The 14482-nt window shown below is 39.8% G+C and overlaps 1 protein-coding gene and 1 pseudogene across 3 annotated transcripts in view; both read right to left on the bottom strand.

Moving 5' to 3' along the window:
• The window catches only part of CNTNAP4 (contactin associated protein family member 4), a 253150-nt gene that overhangs the window by 85153 nt on the left and 153515 nt on the right, over nucleotides 1–14482 (bottom strand). For all 3 annotated transcript variants that reach the window (XM_042919722.1, XM_042919723.1, XM_042919724.1), the window contains exons 9-10: nucleotides 8178–8327; nucleotides 2347–2518 (exon numbers count right to left, since the gene is read on the bottom strand). In XM_042919722.1, the coding sequence (XP_042775656.1) occupies nucleotides 2347–2518; nucleotides 8178–8327 (322 nt within the window). The remainder of the gene's footprint in view (nucleotides 1–2346; nucleotides 2519–8177; nucleotides 8328–14482) is intronic.
• Nucleotides 6302–7992, bottom strand: LOC122208778 (annotated as a pseudogene).

Raw genomic sequence — 14482 nt, 5'->3', positions numbered from 1 at the left:
TTTACGTATCATCTTTCATTATAGAAGGAATTATTTTAGCTACAAATTGGGTTAAATAGATAAATGCATATTCCTAAAGAGGAAAGTATGGCCTTTTAATCCATTGCTAAATGAGATTACAATTATTTTTTTTCTACACACAACACAACACCTATTAGTGTTCAAAACAGGATCCACAGGCACTGACAGACTAACAGTCTATTAGATATAACACACATCATATATAATAACAGATATAATATATACGTTTATGTTGATAAAATGTCTCATGCAAATAAAAAGTTATTTTTAAAGCTCAGTATTTATATTTATTCAAAATATATATTGAACACCTCTACAGGGTAGGAGCTAAGTCTGGCACAATGTTTAATTTTTTTATCCGCAATGACCATGACATTCCATTAAACTCAATAATTAAAATTAACAACCTTCATATTAAAACATGACTGGCAAGATTATTTGGCTATAGTTGCCCATGCCTAAAAATACTTTTTAATTATTAACTATCAATTGTTATTTTAAAATTTACCTGTCCTTTACAATTAACTCCCAAATCTTATGCTATCATGTCCTGTGCTAGAGCTCCTAATGAAACTACTGGATCATGTTTATACCTTGATCAATGCTATAGTTCCAAACTTTTCCAAAGGAGGGGTTCCTTTTTATTTTCCCTGCAGAGAAGACAGTAATGTGCTGTTAAAGGTACACATTAGGAGCAGAGCAACCGTTGAACTGCTATGCCACTGAAAATATTAGTCAGCTGTCAGAGAAGCAAAAGACATTTTGATAACCAGCCGCATAGGTCTCTGACTTACTGGTACGTGCTGATCAATACTACTGTTAGAATGTACTAATTTATTGAGTTTAATATTTTTTTGATACATTTATACTTGTCTAAAATTATAGCAGCACTGCCACGGCAACTTCTTACTCAACACGTCTCTGGAGGCAAGGGAAACAAAAGCAAACATGAACTATTGGGACCTCATCAAAATAAAAACCATCTGCACAGCAAAGGAAACAATCAGCAAAACTAAAAGGCAACTGATAGAATGGAAGAAGATATTTGCAAGTGACATATCAGATAAAGGGTTAGTATCCAAAATCTATAAAGAATTTATCAAACTCAACACCCCAAAAAACAAATAATCCAATGAAGCAATGGGCAAAAGACATGAACAGACACTTCTCCAAAGAAGACATCCAGATGGCTAACACATGAAAAAATGCTCAACATCATTCACCATCAGGGAAATACAAATCAAAACCCCAATGAGATACGACCTGCCACCTGTCAGAATGGCTAACATTAACAACTCAGGCAACTACAGATGTTGGCGAGGATGCAGAGAAAGAGGAGATCTTTTGCACTGCTGGTGGGAATGCAAACTGGCACAGCCACTCTGGAAAACAGTAAGGAGGTTCCTCAAAAAATTAAAAATAGAACTATCTTATGACCCAGAAATTGCACCAGTAGGTATTTATCCAAGGGATACAGTTGTGCTGTTTCACAGGGGCATATGCACCCCAATGTTTATAACAGCACCATTGATAATAACCAAAGTATGGAAAGAGCCCAAATGTCCACTGACTGATGAATGGATAAAGAAATGTGGTGTACATATATACAATAGAGTATTAGTCGGCAATCAAAAAGAATGAAATCCTGCCATTTGCAACTACGTGGATGGAACTAGAGGATATTATGCCAAGTGAAATTAGACAGAGAAAGACCAATATCATATGACTCCACTTGTATGAGGAATTTAAGATACAAAACAGATGAACATAAGGGAAGGGAAGCAAAAATAATGTAAAAACAAGGAGGAGGACGAAACAGAAGAGAATTTTAGTTACAGAGAACAAACCAAAGCTTGCTGGCGGGGTTGTGGATGGGGGATGGGGTAAATGGGTAAGGGGCATTAGGGAGGACACTTGTTGGGATGAGCACTGGGTGTTATATACATAGGGGATGAACCACTGGAATCTACTCCTTAAATCATTACAGCACTGTGCTAAATAACTTGGATGCAAATTAAAAAATAAAAATAAAGTAAATAAAAGTTATAGCAGCATCAACATTACCTTTTGTAAATCGGTAGCATGTTAACATATAAATAACATGGTCACATGTCTCCCACCTAAATTTTATCCCTGGAAACACGAAGCATAAAACTAAAAGCATATTTTTCTTATTGCTAATGTGACTATCATCCATTTCCTGTGGAATAGGTGACGGTGGGAAAAGGAGTTTTAAAACATGTTCATTTTATATATAAGTTTTAATATGCTGCCAAACATTTGAAAATGGACGGGTCCAAGTTAAAGAAAAAATGAGATCCGTACCTGTCTGTGATTCCACACGAGTCTATCTGAAGGTCACTGAAGTTCCCAAGGGATCCCTGCTGAACTGAAATCAGATCGACCACCTTGTTACTGACAGAAATGAGTCTCATACATCCCTGAAATCCACCAAGTGGATTTTTACATTTGGATCCAAAGCTGTTGTCAGGACAACCTGATCAAAACAAAACAAAACAAAACAAAACAAAACAAAGTAAGTCAGGATACATCATAATCAGTCAGGAGTTAGTACACAGACTGCTTCATTATGAAAAAAAAAAAGAAAGAAAGAAAAGAAAAGAAAAGAAGTAGCCATTTGATTATTTTCTTAAAATTAAAAGAGGGAGGAAGAGCCCCTTGCAGTCATCATTAGTTTGATCTAAATGACAAACTGCAATTTATACAAAGTATTTCTCATTACTCCCATAGGATTCTTATGAAATAATGTTACAGTAATTATCATACAATTATTATACTATATTATTATTACATAATATTAAATTATGTATTACAGTTAAACATAGGAACTTAGTCTTTTGGAATGCAAAAAAAGGCATAAAGATTGAAAATGTGCACTGCGCATAAGAAAAGATAAATCAATAACTATGAAATACCTTGGTATTTGAAACTATTTGGGAAAGGAGTTATATTGACTTGGGATAAAATTACCAACCATCTATTTAATTAAATACTTTATTTTTATATGCATATAAAAGCCATATACACATGCATTTTAATAAATCATAATGACTTAATGTCAAAAACATTTCACTGTGATTTTATTTATCCTTTGACTCACAAAAGAATGTTCCATTTATATTGATTTTTTCTAACACTTACCTAAGCCCTGTTTCTAATTATTTAAATAATAAAGAACTATAATATTAACCATTACTCTCTGAGTTTTAATGATGTTCTAAGTGTTTCTCTATCCAAGTGAAATAAATAATTTTATGGAGTATGAGCACATATATTATACTTATGTATTTTTCATTAATCTTTCTTTGCCGTTATGGTTGTCAAGCACTATTACAGTTTCGAAGAATAAGAAATGAATCAGCAACTTCCTAATTCCAATACAATCCACGCTATTTTTCTACCTGAGAATTTCCATTATAATTACATACTGTGACTGAAGATATTTCCCCTTTAATGCTTGTTTTCCTAACAAAACCCATTTATATGGCAAGTGAAGACCAGGATTCATATTTAAAACTATTATCAGGTACACTGAAATATTATATTTTGACCAAGGGAGACTCCGAAGTTTCAGATTTGATGTATCAAGAAAAGGTGATGAATGCTCTCTGAGTATCAATTTATTGCACAGGCCACTACACACGTTTTCGGTGCTTAAAATTCTTCTGTGGTATAGGATATGGTTATTATAACCTCGCTATGTTTTCTAGATGACTTATTAACCAATTAAGAATGTTAGAGTAACAACTGAGACGATAATAGTTCAACAATATTTGGGGGTGACTACAATATGCCAGGAATATAAACAGCTCTGCTAATCTCCTTTTCTCCAGGTAGTGTTTCCTGACACATTTCAAACTATCTCAGAATAAAATAAATTTTGCAATATGCCTGCAGGGAATAAAACTAAGCAAACTCAGTCACCAAGAAAGATGATGGAACTTTCAGAAAGCACATTGTCGTACCATGAGGAACTTTGTATTCCTAGCTACGATGTTTAATAAGCAAGAGATTCTAAGAATAAAGAAAGGTTCAAGCCAGGTTAGTCTCATTAGTCTATGATAACAGGCACCCACAAGTGAATATATTGCAATAGCAAGGAGAGGTTCAGCACTGAACCCGTTTGAGATGGAAGTTTTAAAATATGAAGATTTCTAGGGAATACTTAATGTTGAATTAATGGATGGATCCATTCCTGGAGGCAGTCGGCATGTTAAGCACCTCTGAAGATGACAGATAAATTATCACTCGATGTCACTGCACCAGAAGTAAGATGTCGGCTTTGACTTCACGGTGGTCTAGCCTGTTCACTGGATGGATAATGTTTGATTTACACAAGCGGGGGTGTGAGAATTCTGCACACGGTCTAGTGCCTCCAGTTGGCACCGCACAGTGTGTTATTCTTCAGCACAAAGATCACATGGGGCAACATACAGAAATTAGACATTTATCTGTCCTCAACCCAGACTTAAAATTTATAATTTATAAATGATAAAAGCTGGGCACAATGCACCACAAAGCAGTCCAAATTTGTGAAAAGCACTCAGCTGGGGCTGGGGGGAGAAAGAGGAGAGAACGACGGACAGATAATGGGATCTGGCATGGCATATGGAGAATGCTGTGGTTTCTGAGCAGCCCCCCTCCCAATATAACTGTCACTCTCAAGATGGGCCTAGAATGGACGTACAATGCGGGCTGGTGGAACAGTGGGGCACGGCAGCCATGTTAGGCTGATTGTAGGCTGATAAGATCACCGGAAATTTGCAGCTGAACTGAGACACAAATGGAAGAAAACTTGTAAGATCCCATCTCAGAACATGGGACATTTATTCACTTGAGGATAAACTGGCTAAAGAATTAACACCCTAGGAAGCGCCTTCCACCTAGATAAAGCAGATCCTAGTAATACAGGGGGCTCTCATGCACAAAGAGCTGAAGGTCCAGTAGGGTCAACAACTGTCACAGTTTGCCTTCGGACTCAGGGCATCCAGTGCGCAACTGGGAAGAGATGATCACCCCACTCCCCTTCCAGTCCACTTCCGGAATCCAGGATTCCCAGCCCAAAGCCCCAAGTGAGCTTCCAGAAGGATGGACCTTCTCTATCAGTCTCTGGAGCACAAACCCAGGAAGAGGAGGGGGGGAGCTGGGCAGCAGAAGGCCTTCTGCTTTCTTTTGGACCCTTGTTCCCAATCCTGGAAGTGTCAGGGTGCTCTACAGTTTGCAGAGCATGAGATCAGTAGAATCTCATGCTCAAAATGTTCTGGTACCAAAGGACACCAACCGAGAACTTGATTGCGTTTTATTATGGAACATTCCACAGTATATTGGTTAGGAACTTAGAAACACCTCAATAGATGCCAGTTAAAAAGAACATGAGAGGGAGAAATACCCCAGATTCGAGACAGTGTTTATCTGGGGAGAAGAGACATGACCCTGGAGGGACAAATGGATATTGATACTATTATCTTTCTAAGCTGGGAAATGCACATGTAGATATGCACAGCATTCTAATTAATATGCTTTAAAATGCACACATGATGTAAGATGTGAGCAACCGAGGACACTGGGTTCAGGGGGTATGGGAACTCTGGGTATCTTTGCAGCTTTTTGATAAATCTAAAAGTATTCAAAGATTAAAAGTTTATTTAAATAAAATGGTGTGTATCATAATAAAAACAAGCAAAATTACAGAGTGCACATGTGATGTAGGTTTCACCATAAAAAAATATTACAGAATGAATAATAGCAATAAAAATTTCCACAAAAATAGGTAGGCATTATTAAATATGAACATAAAGGATGAAAAATACTGAAAGAATGATGATTCTATTTTCATGATTTACACTTTTATCCAATCCAGTCATTTTTATCTAGTCTTTTTTTTTCCACACTTAACAATATGCGTGTTTTTAAAATCTCTTTTAGTGCTTCTAAATCTTTTCTGTTGAAGTGAAAGCTCTTAGTTAATTTGTTCTCTAGATCTTACCATTTATTAAAGGAATGTGCTCCTATGGATTCCCAGAAAATCAATCATATATTCCATGAGGTTTAATAAACAAGTTGGTTCAGAAATGTACAAATCTCACTAAAGAAGCCAATTACATCTTTTGGGATTGTTGCCACTATGCTGCCATTCACAGTAATGGATTATGTAGGGGGTTTTGTTTGTTTGTTCTCTTTTTTTTTTTTTTTTTTTTAAGAAATTTTTTACTTTCCATCCACCTTATTTCCATTTCGTTGGCCTTTGTGGAAGAGCAGCTTAAGACCACTCAGTGCTGGTTCCTGCCCATTCAGTCGCCTGAGCAGGGGGAGCTGTGGACCAGTCTTCAGCAGCAGGCTGAGCGCCCGAGTCAGTAGGGAAATGCCAAACAGGCACAGAGGGCACCCGCCCACCTTCAGGACCAGTCTGTGACTTCAGGGTGAGTGGCAGTGAACTCAGGCGCGGGAGCAGCCCGTTCACCCTGAAATTCCTCCTTGGTCACAGTCTTTTCAGCAGCAATCTGCTCCTCCTTTTCAATCTCTTCAGGATCTCTGTAGAAGTAGAGACCAGACACGACTTCCTACGGGTGTTGTGGGTAATGGCAGCACACGTGCACAGAACTTCCCAGGCCAGCGTCCAATACATCAGGCCCACTGAGCGAGCTCCCTTGTCGTGACAACGGATGGCGATGTCCACAGGGCGGAGAGGGGAGTTTGTGCTACACAGAGCAATGGTAGGCAGGTTAATATAAGACACCTCTGTGAGAGACTGGTGGTCAGCCCTGCAATTAATAACCAGGAGAAGTCTCAGCTCCTGGAAGGCTGCCTGGATCTGGTTAGTGGAGGTTCCGGGGGTGAAGTGGCCAGCAACAGGAGCGGCTCCAGGGGCAGAACACTTCAGCCCAGCTTGCTGGCCAGGATTCCTGTATGATACGACGCTAACATCAGCCAGGTTTTCATCAGCAACAGTGGCGCACGAGCTGCCAGCAGAAGCTTCTCCCAAATTCTCTTCAGATTCATGATGTAGACGCCATCACCTTTCCTTTTGTAGATGTACTGTCGTTCCACTTGCAAGTCAAGGTTGGTGCCACCCACGCGGGTTCCTGCTGCGAAAATTTGACGGCATCCTCCTCCTTCAATTGTAGGACATCGAGGGCTCTGGACTTTGTGAAAGTTTCCCTTTAAGTTATGGTGGGAACACAGAGCAACGCCATATGGACCCCTCCTTGGGTAGCATGGAAAGTGTTTGTTTGAAAGTGTTAATATCAGCCGAATGAGGCATGGTCTGTGTGCTTACTGTCAACTCTTAGAAAGGAATCTGTATTTTACTGATGAATCATAAAGATTGGGCTACTTGCCACCAAATTCAAAAGTGATTCTAGACAGAAGGACTGTTAAAATTCAAAACTGCAGCAATAAAAAACATACCAAGTCAAGATTAGAAATAAGTCTTACTATTAACAGTTTTACACCTTTGCCTTTCTAATGGCAAATCACCTTTGATTTTAATTTTCCACGCTAAAGATTCATTTCCATTTCCAAGGTTTTCTTTTCCAAACTTTTAGTTCAATCAAACATCCCCTGGGCAGGTAAACGCTTCATGTGTCTTTGTTCTCTTAGAGAGATGACCTGGTGTTGAAGGTTGATGCCCCAATTTCATCCACGGTATCAGTGCATTATTACTTAGCGATGAGCAGAGGTTTCTATGGCTAATTGAGTTAGATTATTTGCCATTGGCATAATATTGCCCTTCTGCATTGGACAGTAGGAAAGCAATAAGGATGCTCCAGAGGAGCTAAGAGCCATGTTCAGGAAAATACTGCAATAAAACCAGGCCATAAAAGTCTGAAAAAGTCATATAAGAACCATTTAACACTAGGAAAATATAACAAAGTTCGAAAGTAAGAACTGAAGAGGGTGGCTAATTTGCAGTCATTCTCATGCAGAAATTGTAAACATACGTAAATCCATCTCTAAGAAAGGCCTTTTAGGCCATAGTCGGTCATCTTGATTCACTCGACATTTCCATGCTCAACGAGAGGGAGACATTATTCCATACTATTGACGTTCGTTAAAATGATGACATCTCCAGGACAAAAGGGGAAGTAACTGCAAATATGGGTCAGTGTCCCATATGGCCTGACCTCTTCTCTTACCTCCAAAATAATAGGTGCCACCTGAATAAGTCTGCTCAGACCCCAGGGAAGAAGCAACAGAGGCCACCTGGCCATCCACTACCACACTCAAGTGATTCCTTTTGGCAGATAAGGAGATGGAATGCCACTGCCCATCATTTAATCCAACACCTAGGGGAGATAAAAATCAGTTAAAAGAGTTATCTCTCAACAGGGAACAGCATAAGCCGTTGGTTAGGAACAGCAATATACACATCACCCAATCAAGCACAGCACTCCCTTATGTTAACAAAAGGAAACCAAAAGACAGGAAGAGGAGACAAGTGGGTACCCTCTTGGGGAAAATGGTATATGATTCCTTTCTGAGGGTCTCAATAAAGGGAACAAAATCCCCAACACTGGGCAAAGTCTAGCCCAATAAAACGATTTATCTGCTTTTTTTTTTTTTTTACATTTGTGTGTAATCATTTTATATATTTAGCAAAGTATATCAAGTCAATCATTACAAAAATATTGGGAGAGACTATAATGAATATTGAAAGTTTGCCCATATAATACAAAGTTAAAAAATAAAGCAGTGTGGGGGCACCTGGGCAGCTCAGTCGGTTAAGTGTCTGACTCTTGGTTTCGGCTCAGGTCATGATCTCACGGTTTTACGAGTTCAAGCCCCACGTCAGGCTCTGGGCTGGCAGCACGGAGCCTGCTTGGGATTCTCTCTCTTTCCCTCTCTCCCCACCCTTCCCCTGCTCACGTGCTGTCTGTGTCCCTCTCATAAATAAATAAACGTAAAAATATATAAATAAATAAATACAGCAGTGTGTAAAACCCCATTTACATAGTCGAGCCTCATAGTGCAGAGGATTTGCAAATCCACCTAAGTCACCATAATGTTTTTGTAACCCCCAAATCAATACTCAGGGCATCTCTGGAATCATTCACAGAAATGTATATAGAACAGTGGAAAAACGGAGTGGATGGACACACGTTTCCAGCTGAGGTTAAACAAGGAGATGACACTTGTTTCAGCTGTCGTATGTAAACACGTTTTCCAACTTTTTGTGCTTTTGGTTGGTGATTTTGCAATTTAAAAGACCTCAGGGGGCACCTGGGTGGCTCAGTCACTTGACTGACATGGGTCATGATTTCAGCTCAAGTCATGATCCCAGGGGTTGGTGAGATCAAGCCCCTGACAGTGCAGAGCCTGCTGGGGATTCTCTCTCTCTCCCCTTCTCTCTCTACCCCAACCCCGCTCATGTACATGCACACTCTCTCTCTCAAAATAAACTAAAAAAGAAAAAAAGGTAACAGTCCTAGTGACAAAGTACAGGTTTGGTGTTACTACATGCAAGAAGGCTGTGATGTGTCTTACAGAGAAAACACACATGCTCGATGAACTTCACTCAGCCATTGCTTATAGTGCAGTTGACCATGAGTTCAATGTTAATGGATCAACAATATATATGAAATAAGGTATCTTTAAACAGAATCACACATAAAACAAGGTTATGGATTGATTGGTTGACAAAAATGTTGTGACCAGAAAGTCACAGGAACCTAACCCCATTAATTCTAGGAGTGATGGTTCAGTGTTTGTTAATGCAGTGTCCAACAGTGACTTTCTACAATAGAACTACTGCAAAGAATGAGAATCAACTCCATATATACAATTCTAAGGATACTCCTATTTTTTTGTATACATATGGGGAAGGGCTGAAACTACCCCAATATATCGACAGTAATTTTTTCATCATGGAAAATTGTGGGTTTTGTTCATTTTTATATTTTCCCTGGAGTTCCCAAGATGATATATATGACCAAAATTCACACGAATCAAAAATCAAAGTTTTCTCATCACTTCTAAAAAATAACCTCCCATCCCTCCCACTGAAGCTCCTGTGTCATGAATCCATGACATGAGTTAGCCCTTTCCTTCTTAAAGGGAATTAAGTCTGTCGGTGGTTGAACATGAGCAGACAGGTGGAGTCTAAGCACCTCTATTGTGGATTAACCATCAAGGTTTTTTATATCCATTGAATACTCAATGCTGTATGACTTTATGGATCAAATTAGTAAACTAAACTATGAGTACTCTATTAAACCCAAAGGTCATGGCCTCTTTTCTGTTACTATGTACAATGTACAACTTCTTTACTTCCTCAGCTATTTTTGACCAGCTATTTTTCAGACAGAAAATGTGTAGAAGCTCTGTTAGGCGATTAAGCTCTTTGCCCTGGATTTATTTAGTATAACGCAAATTCCATCCTGGGCACCAAAGCTCATTTTTATACTACATCCAGGAAGGAGAAAAAAGATTTTCAAAGACCCAACTGGTTTAGTTTGTGAAAGATAATGAGAAAGACCTAAAAACTGAGAAATGAAAAATGTAGGTTAGATACTTTTAGATACCTTTTCTAAGAGTGGGTTCCGAAATAGACAACTGAGGAGTTATGTAATCCCTGATGGTGTGAGATTGGACTAAAATAAATCAAATGCCCCAGATTTGTCATCTAGAGCTTCCTTTAAGAGGATACATTTAGAGTGAAAGCCTTTGTATTGAGCTTTGCGTCACACCTACAGACACCTCCCACCCTCCCTCCCCTACCACGTGCCTCCTATCAGCTCTCTCAAAGGCTGGGTGTGCCTATAGACACGACTTTGCAGCTCTTATTTAATTTTAGGCTTTCTAGTGGTCGAGGACAGTGCTTCCCAAGCCACCTGTGGTGATGAACATTTTCTTTTCTGATCTACTGCGGACTGATCCTTTCAAAACCTCAGCGAAAATCAATTACTAAAAATTAAATAAAGAAGACATAAAATATGAGTCCAGCAACCTTGGCCTCGGATGATGCAGCAAGAACTTATTGCTCCAGCAGTGTTTTAGAGCTTAATCCCAATTTTTATACTCCATCTGGAAACAAGTATTTCACCGAATGAGTGTTACTCAGGGACCACACTTTGAGTAGCAGCGCTCCAGGGATCTGCTGGGTGAGGCATGCGTAGGAGTAAAGTCAAAGGCTCGGGAATTTCTTCCCTTAGTACAGAAGCCAGTTTAGATTAGGAACAAAAGATGGCCAGGACAGCCGTTCTGTCATCTGACACAGTTCAGTCACCCACCTAGGCAGCTAGCACGTTGTGAAGTTGTGCTATGGTTGTGGGGGAAACTTCGGGAAGCTATTCTCAGGCCTCACTTATAACAGACACCGCTCACTTATGATGAGGAGGCTTGTTACCCATCAATAGGATTTATTATATAAGTGAAATAATGAACAATCCGTTTGATTTCTTTCTCTTAACTCGAGACACTAAAAAGGTAATTTTAAAATTTGATTCTCTTTTTTACAGGGTGCCTGGGTGGCTCAGCCAATTGAGCATCTGACTTGGGCTCAGGTCATGAGCTCACAGTCTGTGGGTACGAGCCCCGCATGGGGCTTACTACTGTCAGCTCAGAGCCTGCTTCGGATCTTCTGTTCCCCTGTCTCTCTGTCCCTCCCCCACTCCCACTCATGCCCTCTCTCAAAAATAAATTTAAAAAACATTAGAAATAAAGTTTAAAAATAGATTCTATTTTTAAAGTTTATTTATTTATTTTGAGTGAGAGAGAGAGAGAGAGAGAGAGCGCGCACATGTGCACACACAGGAAAGGGGCAGAGGGAGAGGGGGAGAGAGTATCTCAAGCAGGCTCTGCCCTGTCAGCACAGAGCCTGACGCAGGGCTCGAACTCACAAACCATGAGATCATGACCTGAGCGGAAATCAAGAATCATATGCTTAGTTGACCGAGCCACCCAGGTACCCCAAGATTCTATTTTTTTTAAGTGTACAACTCCTTCCTGCTTTTGGATGAGAGGGAGCCCCTTAAAAGACCACGTCGCTGTAAAAGGATGGAAGGTGACAAATCATAGAATTTGCACTCATTCTTGTTCATGATATTAGGTAAGTAAATGCTAATTTTAGCACTGCTCCCACCACTCGTAAGTTTTGAGTTGGGGAGGGACATGTTGTTGGTATAACAATAAGATAATAAAAACAGTTTTTACTGAACTGGTATCCGTAACAGGTATTGGGTGCCTTGTGTCATTTGATCTTCAACACTGCTATTGCTATTCTCATTTTAAAGATGGAGAAAATGAGGCTCAAGTAGGAAGATCAAATCACCCAAGGTAGTGTCCCGCTGGTAAGTTGATTCCAAAACCCACACTCTTCTCTGCCTGCAGGACAGGCAGTTAGTTCCTTTACCTTTTTGTTCTTGTAAATAATTAAATTTGAGAAACAGAAAAGCCGCCCCCAACAGCCAGGACGTGGCCTCGCATTCTCAGCCGGGTGATGCTATGGTACGTTGGCGAGCACTCAGAGCGAGCTCTCCCATTGAACACAATCTCATAGAATACCAATATTAGACAAGGTAACTCTGTGACCACACTGAACTTGGACCAAAAAAAGCCAAGACTACTTTCTTATCTTGTCTAAACATAGACGATAACAAGGCTTCTGCGAAAACCAAAGAATTACCAAACTTCCTCCTTGGGATAACATGAACGACAACGGATGTTTTTGGTTTTTGTTTTTGTTTTACATCAATTACCTTATTTCATTCCTCCATCCTTCTAGATAAGATTTACAAAGATACTTAATCACACAATTACCCTCACTTCCTAGCAGCATTTAATCCAGAGCAATTTTCCACTTCCTTGAAGCCTCCCCCCAAATGAGCTAACAGCCCCAAGTCTTACAATGAATCACCCTTAACACCTTAAAATTGAGACGCGCCCATGGCTCCCCAGGTGTGTGCTCCCCTTGCTGCAATAAGCATTCAGCCCGACTTGTTTGATTACAGGTAGTGTGGTGTGGGCTGCGTGGAAGGCGTGGGCAACGCTAAATGGAATGATGGAAGACCGGAATAAGAAGTAAGAGGGAATGGCAGGTCATAGGGAAGAACACGGCTGTTCACCAGAAATCTCTTCCTCTCCCTCCCTCTCTTCTCCCTCCCTCCTCTCCCCCATCTCCCCTCCCCCTCTCTCTCTCTGTCTCACAAAATACAGAAAGAGGAAAAAGATTTATATCTGCTCCTCATGTACAATCTTCTGGAATCAACCCTAAATTGCCACAGAAATTCTGTGACAGCTTAGCCACCATCACTGGCTCCTAAGATGAGAATAGGCATCTATGAAATAAGATGTATAAAGAAGGAAAACCCTGCTGGACAGGGTAGGTACTTTGCGAAGGTGCAAAAGGGAGTTATACATAGGCTATTGCTCAAGGAAGAAGTGAAGGGTTTTTTCCGTTTTTAAATATCTTTGAGTGCTCTGACAACAGAGCACCCATTAGCTATATTCATCCATTAGCTATATTCGCCAACCTGAACTAAAGTTCCAGGCCTCCAGAAAGCTCTTGTCAAGATGAAAATATGGAGATCCCTGGTGCCGGTCACTTTCGGAGAAAGAGGGAGTTTCAGAGAGTGACAGGTTTACCCTCTGAAAGGTAGGAAGAGTCCAACAGTGAAAGGGAGGAAGGTGAAATGACACAGGCCTTCTCCTGGGTTAGGCAAATCAAGAGGGCCGGTCCTCTGCTGGGGTCACAAGAATCGCGAAGGTCTAGTAAGTGAAAAAATGCCAGAAACATTTCTTACTCTGCAAGCCTGCCTCACCAGGCCCTGCCCCTGAGAGCAAGAAGCTGGTTTATAGGCCTGATTTTCACCCTCGGCCAAAAGCAGCAGCAGAAATGCTAAATCATAGCAGAATCTCAAATCTTACAATACAGAGTCTGCTTTAAACAGGAAAATATAACCACACTGTTCATTGGGTTCTTGATGTCATCTGATGATTTTTGCTTTGACATCTGTAAAAGCGACAAAGACTGGAAATATTTTGTGTCATGAGGGATTCTGTAATCCAGCTAATATCTTTTATAATTTAGACTAATATCTTTAATATTTCAAAATGATATAGGTTGACATAATATTTTCAAAGAATTCCAAGTGACATTGTGCCAAACTATAGAGCGCATTAAAAATGTATCCTGCTAATTCAAAGATTTGAACAATTCAGTTCTTCCACAGCATAATTTAATTTTTATGCCACTGCAAAAGATAAAAATGTTGATTCTTTAAAACATGTAAGACTGGGAAGTTATACCTTAGTAGCTAAGAAAAATTGAGCCATCCTTATAAAATGGCAAGCTTCAACATGATATGGTAACAATCCACCAATAAGTATTTGGTTCCCTTTAAGGAGTCATAATAATACATTCTGACAAATGACTTAGTTCTCGAGCCTTGGACAAATGAACCACCCACCCAACTACCATTTACAGAGTCCCCTTTCAAGTGCA

The sequence above is a fragment of the Panthera leo genome, chromosome E2 (assembly GCF_018350215.1).
Source record: "Panthera leo isolate Ple1 chromosome E2, P.leo_Ple1_pat1.1, whole genome shotgun sequence".
Lineage (NCBI taxonomy): Eukaryota > Metazoa > Chordata > Mammalia > Carnivora > Felidae > Panthera > Panthera leo.
This window is presented reverse-complemented; position numbering and strand designations above follow the sequence as displayed.